General features: G+C 41.8%; 1 protein-coding gene across 1 annotated transcript in view; it reads left to right on the plus strand.

Annotated features, from left to right (window-relative positions):
- Nucleotides 1-2383: 2383 nt before the first annotated feature.
- Nucleotides 2384-12555, plus strand: part of GK5 (glycerol kinase 5) — a 77012-nt gene continuing 66840 nt past the window's right edge. The window contains exons 1-2 of the mRNA XM_021678731.2: nucleotides 2384-2674; nucleotides 11595-11688. Coding sequence (XP_021534406.2) covers nucleotides 2513-2674; nucleotides 11595-11688 — 256 coding nt within the window. The 5' untranslated portion in view covers nucleotides 2384-2512. The remainder of the gene's footprint in view (nucleotides 2675-11594; nucleotides 11689-12555) is intronic.

Raw genomic sequence — 12555 nt, forward strand, 5'->3', positions numbered from 1 at the left:
TCTTGGAGGCGGGAAGGCATTGAGGTTCTTGGGTTCAGCCTTGGAGCACCATTCATTTCCCTATAGGGTGTGGTGGCCCTGGCATACTTTCTGATCTAGCCTTGAGGAATTGTAGCAAAGGGACCTTCAGAGTTTGTGAGCCTTGTGCCTTGGGGCCCACATGCTCCTTGCCCCGGGAGCAGAGCAGGGAAAGAGATGCCAGCAGAGAACAATGAACACTGAAGAAACACAGTATCCCTCTGTTGCCCAACCCTCTTCTAGGCAAGTCTGTCCAGGTTAGGGAAATCAGCTCTGTATTTTTAACCTGAGATCTTCATGTTTAGAGTATCCCATACCCAACACCTGGAATTACATGCCAAATTTTGTGTAGATAAGCATATCCTCAGAAGACAGCATCCATCAGCGTCTGAAAGTTGTTCAAGATTGGAAACAGATTAAGAAACATTAGACTAAGTGGTCCCTAAAGTCCTTCTTGTTTTTACATTCTACGATTCTTTGATAACACTCAAGATAATTGATTTCAATTTATTAAAAAGGATCACAAAGAAGTGTTAGGATCCAAGAAACCCAAGAACTATCAGTATGAGAAATATGCTAAATATTAATATCAGGGAATTCAAAACAGCTTTCTCTGCTGTGAAAGGGGACCTGTGATAGTTGATTTTATATGTCAGCTTGGCTAGGCTCATGGGCACACTGTGTGGGTGCCCAGTTGTCCGGTCAAACACAAATCTAGGTGTTGTGAGGTATTTTTTCGATGTGATTAACATTTAAGTCAACAGACATCGAGTAAACCAAACTGCCCTTCATAATGTTGGTGGGTCTCATCCCATCAGATGAAGGCCTTAAGAGCAAAGACTGAGGTTTCCCAAACAAGAAAGGATTCTCCAGACTGCAACATAGGAACCCTGCCTGGGTTTCCAGCTTGCTGTCCTATAGAATTCAGACTCAAGACTGTAACATCAACTCTTTTTTTCTCTTTTTAAAGATTTTATTTATTTATTTGACACAGAGAGAGAGACAGTGAGAGAGGGAATGCAAGCAGGGGGAGTGGGAGAGGGAGAAGCAGGCGTCCCCTGGAGCAGGGAGCCTGATGCGGGGCTCGATCCCAGGACTCTGGGATCGTGACCTGAGAGGAAGAGAAACACTTAACGACTGAGCCACCCAGGCGTCTCCTGTAACATCAACTCTTAACCTGAATTCTTAGCCTTTTAGCCTGCTCTACAGATTTCTGGAGCTTTCCACCCATACAAGCATGTGAGCCCATTCCTCAAAATCCCAATCTCTTTCTCTTCCTCCCTCTCTATTCTATCGGGTCTGTTTCTCTGGGAAACTCTGACCAGTACACGACCCATTAGTCATTGGTTTCTTTATAATACTGGGGATTAACATATATATGACTCAACAAAATGCTGAACTTAAGCACTGGTGAAAGCAATCCTGAGGCCATTTGGAATAAATGAGAACTACTGGACAGGAACAAGGTACAGAGAGAAAAGAATATACCCTTGTGGTTGTACGTTCCAAGCTTCCAGTAATATGGCCAAAGAGCCCAGTTTGGTATTAACCAACTTGAAAGCAAGTTGGTTAATAGTTTGGTCAAAAGGACAATTTGGTTCAAAATGAAGATCCTTTACTTTTTAATGGCACTGTTAAACTATTTTCACAAAAAGCACGTATCCATATTACTTTCATAATTTTACAAAGAAGAAGATAATGAATATTTTCAGGCACTGGTGTTTTTGAGTGGTGCTGGTGGTGGAGGTGGCTGAAGCAGGCATTAACACCTCCCTACTCCCTACATATCAGGCTTGCAAACTTGGGAGCTGGACCACCCCCTGGGAAGGCCCCTTGGCTCTTGGCAGGTGAACTGAAGCTACAGGAATCTCGAAATTGCCATAGGCCTCCTTTCTGCCCCTTTCTGCCACAGGGTCTTCCTGGCTAAAAAATGTAACTGCTGGGGTGGGGGTGTTGGGGGCTTGATAGTAAAAGAGGCCACCCTACGCTTTGTCCCCTTTTCCCCACCAGAGGGTTGGGGAAGGTCTTACTCTGTGTGTTACTGCATTTACAAGTATTTATTGATGTGTATTATATGTGCATTTTACCAGGTTTTCTTGGGAAAGAAGTCTTGGGGGGCGGGATTGTTTATTAATATATACTTTAGGCTGCATTTCTAATTTCTTTTCAGGTCACTTTATTTTTCTTAATAGATAGTCATAAAATGCAACTAAGGTTAAAAGAAACACGGGCACCGTTCCTGGGAACTCGATCACTTCCAAAGGCCCCACGCGGCCGCCCAGCCCCAGCACACGCCTCAAAAGGGTTTTTGCGCAGCCGTGACGTCACGGCGTTGGGGCGGGCCCCGTGGCAGGGGCGGGGCGCTTCCCGGATCTCGCGGAGGGGAGGGCCGGGGGGTGCGGCCCCGCGGGGCGCGCTCGGCCCCTGAAGTGCGGGCCTCTCTAAACGCGCTCTCTCCGCAGGCGGTTGTTGCGTAGAGGCTTGCAGGGTCGGGATGTTGGGGGTGCGCGCGGTCCAGGAGCAGAGGCACCCGGAGCAGAGCGCTGCGAGCCAGTCTCCCGCACGCTTTGTGTTGGGGCTGGACGTGGGCAGCTCGGTGATCCGCTGCCACGTCTATGACCACGCGACGCTGATTCGCGGCTCCAGCGTGCAGAAGGTGACCGGGGAGCGGGCGTCGGGGCTGCGGGTCAGGGTCGCACAGAGCACCCGGGATCTGGTCGCGGGAGGCGAGCGGCCGGGTCCGCGACATCCAGCCAGAATGCAGCCACCTGCAGCACCGGCGGGCCCTCGGTCCTGAGCGGCGGGCGAGGAGCGGCCAGATCTCAGTATTACCTCGCAGGGCAGGGCTGAAACCTGCGCGCCCTTCCTGTTCTGGCTGAGGGCAGGAGGGGCTCGGTTTGTGACCGGGGGTCCTTCTCTCGCTTCTATCACCTGCAGATTCGCCTTTCCTGGGTGGGACTGCGGAGACTCGCAGGGCAGGGCAGAGCACGCGGCGCGTATCCAACCAGAAGGTGCTTTGTGACTTGCTAGGTTTTTCCCACTTCCTCGGTAGGCTTCCAACCCCGTCTTTATTTACATTTCAGTGTTTCAGATCTTGATAGAATTTATTGTCCGTCCTTCAGTTGTCATTATTAACTGCTTCTCAAAGTGCTGGTTCCTCATCTGAGCGACTGATTTTCATGGGTATTAGAGGAACTGGACAAGTTTTGAAGGCTGTATTGTCATTACTTTTCTCCTTTCCATCTTTGAGCATTGATAAAACTACCTTTTTCTGGTTTGAGAAACCTACCAAATCCTTACTTCTTATTAGTAAAGCAACCAACAGATTGGTGCTCTTCTGTTCTTATTTTAATGAAGTGTTGATTTCTGCGTGCGCACCAAAAATAATGTGGATTGGATGTGGTGTTCTTACCCTTCTTTCCAATATCAACCTCTTTTTATGTTAGCAGTGTTAGGAGCCATTAGATACCTAAACCATTCCCACCCAGCAGCACTGGATTCTCCGTTTGTTCAGTTCTCACTCTTCTTCCCAACCCCTTAAAGAGTGTTTTTAACCATAGCAGTTGCCTAGGGGCAGATCTATCCAAGTGACTGCTTTGAGAAAATGGGGGAGTTTCATTTCATTCTGGTTTCTGGACCAGAACAGTGAGCTGGGACTAAGCAGCTGGGCCCTTCTCTGGCTACCTGTGCAGAAACACTGCCCACCCACCCTACACACGCCATCCCTCCCCCAACCTGAAAGAACACTGTCCTTTGGCGACTGTCTGTGTCTTATCTTTTTGAATCTTTATCACAACACAAGGACACTTTTCACACAGTCTTCCTCATAATTCTAGACACAAAGTACTTTTGTTTTAGGCAGTAATTTTTTAATTGAAATATTTGGAGCCAAAGGGGGACATGGATTGTCAAAATACAAAGTTTCAGTTGCTGTATAATTCTGGACAAATGATTCGTTTTTTAGAAATGAGGTAGGAATCTAAACTATGAATCAAGATTGCTGTGAGTAGCAGGAGACTAGAATGGCTTGCTTAGACTCTCAGCCGTTAAGTGTCTGGAAAGACAGGAGTTAAAAATATAAAAAGTCCCTGCCCTCAAAGGATGAAACACGTAGATTAAGGAGTTTATAGCAATGGCTCTCCAACTGTGGTAAGAGTTCATAGCAGTTCTGTTCTTTTCTTTCTTTCTTTCCTTCTCTTTTTCTTTCAAGATTTTATTTGTCAGAGAGAGAGAGAGCACAAGCAGGGAGAGCCCCAGGCAGAGCAGGCAGAGGGAGAAGCAGGCTCCCCTTTTATTTTTTTTTAAAGATTTTATTTATTTATTTGAGAGAGAGAGAAAGTACATGAGGGGGGGGGGTCAGAGGGAGAAGCAGACTCCCTGCCGAGGAGGGAGCCCGATGCGGGACCCGATCCCGGGACTTCAGGATCATGACCTGAGCCGAAGGCAGTTGCTTAACCAACTGAGCCACCCAGGCGCCCAGAAGCAGGCTCCCCTTTGAGCAAGAAACCCCATATGGGACTCGATCCCAGGACCCCGGGATCATGACCTGACCTGAAGCCAGATGCTTAACCTACTGAGCCACCCAGGTATCCCATATAGCAGTGCTTCAAAGTATAGTTCCTGGGCACCTGGGGTAGCGATGAAGAAATTAAGATTTAGAAACTTGTGTAGCAGTTTACTAGAGTAGTTTTATGTCTGCTGATCTTAAAAATGAAACATTTGGGATTCTATTTTGTATGTAATTTTTTCCTAGAAAATTGTTTTAATTGTGTCTTAAAAATTGTTGGTCCATAACGAATTAGAAATTAGAAAAGAACAACCGGAAATTGGTCCTTTATTTCAGATAGCTGGAGTTTTTTTTTTTAAGATTTTATTTATTTTTTGACAGAGATAGAGACAGCGAGAGAGGGAACACAAGCAGGGGGAGTGGGAGAGGGAGAAGCAGGAGAGGGAGAAGCAGGCTCCCTGCCAACCAGGGAGGCCCATGCAGGGCTCTATCCCAGGACCCTGAGATCATGACCTGAGCCAAAGGCAGACGCTTAACGACTGAGCCACCCAGGCGCCCTTGGATACTTGAAGTGCTTTGAGGAAAAGGTTCTTGGCCTACATTGCTACTTAGCACCTGATTTATTACCTCATGGGTACAGAATAAATCATTGAATTGCATTTAATCGAAGTATTAGGAATTCAGTTTGCTTCATGAAACTGGATTGGACACAGAACTTTTGTTTATTTTCTCAAGCGAAAATCACGTCTCTGCTAATATGATGATAAGACTATATATAATAGAAACCCAAAACCTCTTAGTATAGGATTTGACTGATATTGCCACGTAAATAGTTTAAAAGAGAGACAGAGAAAGAAAAAGTGAAGAGATCACCCTTAGAGATAAGAACATAATAGGCTGTATTGGTCTTTTAATTAAAATTGAAATCCCAAACATGAACCCTTTATGTTAAGAAGCTAGTACTAGGCCTCTCAGAAGACCAGTTTTATTTCTTGTGGCATTCATTTTTTAATAGCAGAGATACATTTTTAGGCTTTTCCTATAATTTGTATTTTTTTTAAAGATTTTATTTATTTATTTGACAGAGAGAGATACAGCGAGAGAGAGAGCACAAGCAGGGGGAGTGGGAGTGGGAGAGGGAGAAGCAGGCTTCCCGCTGAGCAGGGAGCCCGATGCGGGGCTCGATCCCAGGACCCTGGGATCATGACCTGAGCCGAAGGCAGACACTTAACGACTGAGCCACCCAGGCGCCCCTATAATTTGTATTTTTTATTTTATTTTTTATAATTTGTATTTAAAAAAAATTTTTGTATAGGTTCTTAAGTATTGGTGTTATATACCAGAATAGTATTCAGATTTGAAAATCCACACGTCAATATTTGATGTTTCTAGTTTTAAGGAGAAAATTTATCATGTTTCCCATTGGAACATGATGCTATATGTGAGAAACCATGAAGAATAATAACATCTTGGTTGGAAGAACAGGACAGAAAGGCCAGTCCAAGGAGAACAGTACAATCTGTACTAGTGTGTACCCTTCTGGACAGTCTTGAAAAATTCTGGTTGTTTGCTGTGTTTTGTTTTGTTTGTAATCAGCAAAACAAATCTTCTTAGCTTTGGTTATCCTCTTGTCTAATTTTGGTTTGGTCTTACTTCGGTACAGGAGGAGATTTCACTATTGTGACATGTTTGGGAATAGTGAGCTCTCCGGGCTGGTGGAGTGGAGGGGATTGACCCTGCAGCGCCATCTTCAAGTTTTTTGGGATGAGGAAGTGTTTATTGCAGTTGAGGCATTCATCTGTGGTCATGAAAGTCTTGCATAGAAAAAACATATTATTTGATAGAAGGGGAATAGATTTTGTTAAGTCTGTCTCTGGGAACTCACCAGGGAGTAGTAGATCCTTTTTTCATATCAGACCTTGTCACCCTCAAGCTTCCCACATGTTCCCTGTTTCCTCAGCATTCCTTGTCTTTATTTTGGTCTTTTCTTACATGTTAGATCTTTGGTTGGTTTTTGGTTGTTCCTATTTTCTTTCTTTCTTTTTTTTTAAGATTTTATTTATTTATTTGACAGAGAGGGACACAGTGAGAGAGTGAACACAAGCTGGGGGAGTGGGAGAGGGAGAAGTAGGCTTCCCGAGGAGCAGGGAGCCTGACGCGGGGCTCCATCCCAGGATGCTGGGATCTTGACCTGAGCTGAAGGCAGACGAGACGCTTAACGACTGAGCCACCCACTGAGCGCCCTGGTCGTTCCTATTTTCAGTACCACTCAGTAGTCTTACCCTACTCAGCTATATCTGGTATTTGCAAAGAAAGCATTCTTCTGGTTCAGTCCCTTTGGAGAGTAAACCTTTTACCTTCTGCCTGGTTAGGGAGGGGCAATGATCTGGCTGGAGGAAGGGACTGGGGATTGGGGATCCTTTTAAAGACTTTGAACCAATCTTGGGTTCAGCCCCATCTGGCATCCCAGTCTTTGGAGGGACCTCTACTTTTCAGGATTTTACCATAGAATCTCTGCCAGGGGTTGAGCAAAGATGTGGTCATCTGAGGAGGGAGTGAAGTACCAGTTTTCTCCTCTGTTTAGCCATGTGCCACCAACCCACTCACTGTTCATATTAAAAGCATTTTGTTAAAACCTGGCCTGAGCCTGTTTGCTCTCTTAGCATTGTCTCTCTGCATAAACCCTTTTAACATTTTTATTTTAATGGAATCTTGAGAGTAATTGGAGATAAGATATGTAGGTTTAAGCCATCATGTTAAACTGAAGCCATGGCTTCTTTTTATGTTTTAAATAACTTACAGTAAAATTGCCTTTTTGGTGAATAAGTTCTGTGATTTTTAGCCAACGTAGGAGTAATCCAAAAAACTCCCTCATGTTAGCCCTTTGTAGTCATACCCCTCCCATACCTAACATGGATCAATTTTCCGTGTCCATAGTTTTGTCTTTTTGAGAATGTCTTATAAGTGGAACAATACAGTCAGTAGCCTTTGGAGACTGGCTTTTTTCAGCATAATGCTTTTGAGCTTTGTCCATATTATGTCTATCAGTAGTTCATTCCTTTTTATTTCTAAGTAGTAATCCATTAGACCAATGTGCCACATTCATTCACCAGTTGAAGTACAATTGGGTTATATCCATGTTTCTGGTGATTGTGACTACAGCTGCTATAAACATTTGTGTACAGATTTTAATGTGAACCTAAGTTTCGTTTTCTCTAGAATAAATACCCAAGAGTGGTACTGTTGGGTCATATAGTAAGTTAATGTTTAACTTAACAAAAAAATTACCATGCTTTTCTAGAGTGGCTGTACCATTTTGCATTTCCACCAGCAATGTGTAAGAGTTCCACATGTTCTTCACTGACACTTGAAATTGTTAGTGTTTTTTATTTTATGCATTCTGATAGATGTAGTGGTATCTCATTGTGGTTTTGATTTGCATTTCCCTAATGTTTAGTGATGTTGAATATTTCTCTATGCATATTTGCTCTCCATATATATCTTCTTTGGCAAAGTGCCTGTTCAAGTCTTTTGCTCATTTTTTGATTGGGTTGTTTGTTTTCTTACTGTTGAATTTTGAGATTTCTTCATATATTCTGAATGTAAGTCCTGTGTTGGATGTGTGATTTACAGATATTTTAAGTCAGTCTGCACTTTGTCTTTTCATTTTCTTAACTGTGTCTTTTGCAGGGCAAATGTTTTTAATTTTGATGAAGTCCAATTTATCAATTTCTCTGTTTTGTGAATGGTAATTTTGGTGTCATGTCTAAGAGCTCTTCACCTAACCCCACATCACAAAGATTTTTTTCCTGTGTTTTCGTCTAAACATTTTGCAGTTTTATGTCTTAAATTTAGACCTGTGATCAGTTTTGAGTTAAGTTTTGTTTAAGATGTGAGGTTGAAGTTAATTTTTTTGCATATAGGTGTCTGATTGTTCCAACTGTTGAAAAAGCCCCCCTTTTTCCCCACTGAATTGCCTTGTATACACTTGTCAAAAATGAATTAGCTTTATTTGTGTCAGTCTATTTCTGGACTCTGTTCCATTGATACCTATTTGTCTATTTTTTTAAAAAGATTTTATTTATTTTAGAGGGGGAGAGAGAGAGAGCAAGTGGGGGGAGGGAGAGGAACAAGCAGACTCCGCTCCATGCTCCGCACTGAGCCCAACTCTAGGCTGGATCTCAGGACCCTGAGATCATGACCTAAGCCAAAATCAAGAGTCGGATGCTTAACCAACTGAGCCACCCAGGCACCCCTATTTGTCTGTTTTTATGCTAGTAGCACATTGTTTTGATTAATGTAACATTATAGTACGTCTTAAAATTATGTAGTGTGGTTCCTCCAGTTTTAGTCTTTGTCAGCATTGTTTGGGTTATTTTAGTTCTTTTGCTTTTTCCTATAAATTTTAGAATCATCATGTCTGTATCTACAAAAATTCTACTGGGGGATTTTGATATACAATTGTAGATGGCACTTCTTTAGCACTTTAAAAATGTTGAGCCACTTCCTCCTGGCCTCCATGGCTCTGATGAGAAATCTGCAGCCATACAGAATCATTGTTCTATATATGTAACATGTGTGGCTGCTTTCAGGATTTTTCCTTAGTTTGGTTTTCAACATTTTAATTATGCTGGATCTGAATGTGTAATGCTTTGGACTTATCCTTTTAGGAGTCTTCTAAGTTTCTTGAATATGTAGATTTTAAATCTTCCACTGAACTTGGAAAGTTTTTAGCACTATTACTTCCCTGAAGTAATTTTTTTTTTTTTTTTTTTGCACTGAACTCTTTTCTTTCCTTCTTTGGGGACTCTGATGCTCATAAATACTAGACCCTTTGCTCCTGTCTCATAGATCCCTGAGGCTTTATTCATTCTTTTTTCCCAATATTTTTTCTTTCTGTTATTGAAGTTAGATAAATTCTATTGATCTATCTTTGGTTTACTGACTTTCTTCTGTTATTTTTATTCTACTATTGAGCCCATTCAGTATGTTTTTTATTTTAATTATTATATTTTTCTTTTTTAAATTGATTTTTCCAGCTTTACTGAGGTATGATTGATAAATAAAAGTTGCATATAGGTAAGGTGTACAACATGATGTTTTGGTACACATATACATTGTAAAACGATTACATACCCATTACCTCACATAGTTACTATTTGTGTATGTGTGTGTGTGTTGAGAACACTTGAGAACTGCTCTCTTAGCAAATTTCAGGTGTACAGTACATTATTATTAACTATAGTCACCATGCGTATATTAGGTCTCCAGAACTTATTCATCTTATAACTGAAAGTTTGTACTCCCCTTGACCAGCATCTCTCCATTTCTCCCATTCTCCTAATTATTGTATTTTTCAATTCTAAAAATTTTATTTTGGTTTCCTTTTGTCTTATATTTCTTGGCTGAGACTTTCTATCTTGCCATTTGTTTCAAAAGAATTTGCCCGTTGTTCTTGGAACATTTTTGTAATAGCTGCTTATGAAGTCTTGATCAGGTATCTGTCACCTTGGCATTGGTATCTATTATCTTTTCCCATGTGAGGTGAGATTTTTCTAGTTCTTCATATACCTGGTAATTTCAGATTATATCATGGACATTTTGAATATAGTGTTATAAGACTCAGGGTCTTGTGTAAATCCTATGATGAATGTTGCTATTTTTCTTTTACCAGGCAATTAATGCAGTTGGGTTCAAGCTACAAATTCTACCAGTCTTTTTTTTTTTTTTTAATATTTTATTTATTTATTTGACAGAGAGAGACACAGCGAGAGAGGGAACACAAGCAGGGGGAGTGGGAGAGGAGAAGCAGGCTTCCCGCCGAGCAGGGAGCCCGATGCTGGGCTCAATCCCAGGACCCTGAGATCATGACCTGAGCCAAAGGCAGACACTTAACGACTGAGCCACCCAGGCGCCCCCAAATTCTACCAGTCTTTTGTGGACTTTGGTTTCAGTGTTTGTCATTTCCAAAATCTTGGCAGTACTGTTTGCATCTACCCTGTGAATGTGCCACCCAGTAGCCAGTCTGGCACCTGGGTAGGGGTCTGACCCTTAGTTCTTTATATCTTTGCTATGCTGTTTAGATTATGTTCAAACAGGTACAGCTTCGAGGTGAACTTTGGAATTCATACGCAACTTTCTGGAGGAGCTTTCCCAAGCTCCTCCCTCTCTGAGATTGTCCTGGCACTTTTTGGTTCCCTGAGGTTCCCCTTTTGGCTCCTCTTGCCAGAAAGCTGGAGCTTTCATTACCCTACTCTGCCGGCACTTCCTATGCCCACAGCTGGGGCTACACATCAAAAGCACAGAGAGAGAAACAAACCAAAAAAAAACAAAACATGGCGGTCTTGGGCCACACCTCCTCTGGTTGGAGAAGTTTTACCTCCTTCAGTATCTTAGGTACTTGAGATTACTGGTGCAACCACTACTACAAGATAACCTGGGTACAAAAGTATGGAGGCAAGCAGGAGAAAAAAAGATATATGGGGGACTTCTCCCATTCTCTCTGAGTGTTAGCCAAAACATGAGAGCTTCTGGAATTTCCGCTGATCCTGGTACCCACTTCTGGTTTTATGGACTTGCTTGAGTCTAGGCCAGGGAATATCAGGAAAAAAATGGGAAACTCACCACCAGTTAGTAGTACTGGAATTCTTATCTTCCCCTATCTTCCTGCCCCCGTAGACTTTTTAGAGTCCACCTGCATTCGGTCCAGGTTTTATCTCTGCATTCAGTGGTGGAGACAGGGTGGAGTGTGCTTCCTCCATCATAGTCTGAATCAGAACTTGGTACTTTGTTAATTTTTGTTTTTTTAAAAAATTTTTCTCATAAAAATGGTACGTCTTCATTATAGAAAACTTGGAAAGTAAAGATAAAACAAAGAAAGCTAAAATTTTCTGTAAATTCATGAACTGAGGAAAACTTTATTTCATATTTTCCATTTTAACAATAAAAATGAATTAGATAATAAATGAAATCATGTTGTAATCATTTTAACCATTTAAAAAATTTTAAGACCCAGATATTATTGACTTGATCTAATGTTGTTTTTACTAAATTTTCTTTTTCTAAATAGATAGAAAATCTTTATCCTCAAGCTGGCTGGGTTGAAATTGATCCCGATGTTCTCTGGCTTCAGTTTGTAACTGTAATAAAGGAATCTGTTAAAGGTAATTAGGCTTGCAAAAATAAAAATAATAAAGTGTATTTTGTTTGTAGGAAGAGTGTTCCTCAGTCTGTAGAATTTTATGGGTTTCCTAAATTATAATTACAGGAATGTTGTTTTACTGGGGTAAAATTTCCTAGTATTTTTTCGGCAGACATCTGTGGTTAATAGTTAACCACTTTGTCAAGGAAAGGTAACAGCCACTCTCTCTGTCCTCTGGTTTAAATCTTTTTTCAATACAGTATAAAGGTTCATTTTCCTTCTTCATTCCAGGTTGTGGCTAGTGCTCATTCAACTTCTGTTGTGTACAAAATACTAGAGGGTTATAAACAAAATTAGAACCCACAGTTCCTGCTCTCAGGAATTTACAGCTTTATTCCTTTTTTTTTTTAAGATTTTATTTATTCATTCAAGAGAGAGAATGAGAGAGAGAGAGCACAAACAAGGGGAGGGGTAGAGGAAGAGGGAAAAGCAGGCTCCTTGCCAGGCTCTGCTCATGACCTGAGCCAAAGGCAGATGCTTAACCTACTGAGCCACCCAGGTGCCCCGAGTTACCTTTATTGTTAAACAAGTTTTTGTTTTTGTTTTCATTTTTTTGTGTGGCCTCTTGATGCAAAGTCTTGGCCATAGTCACGGTGGGAAATATTAGCTCTTTTCTTTCTTTCTTTCTTAAATTTTCTTTTTTTTTTAAAGATTTTATTTATTTATTTGACACAGAGAGACACAGCAAGAGAGGGAACACACAGGGGGAGTGGGAGAGGGAGAAGCAGGCTTCCTACCGAGCAGGAAGCCTGATGCGGAACTCGATCCCAGGACCCTGGGACCATGACCTGAGCCGAAGGCAGACACTTAACGACTGAGCCACCCAGGC

This window comes from Neomonachus schauinslandi, chromosome 1 (assembly GCF_002201575.2).
Source record: "Neomonachus schauinslandi chromosome 1, ASM220157v2, whole genome shotgun sequence".
Lineage (NCBI taxonomy): Eukaryota > Metazoa > Chordata > Mammalia > Carnivora > Phocidae > Neomonachus > Neomonachus schauinslandi.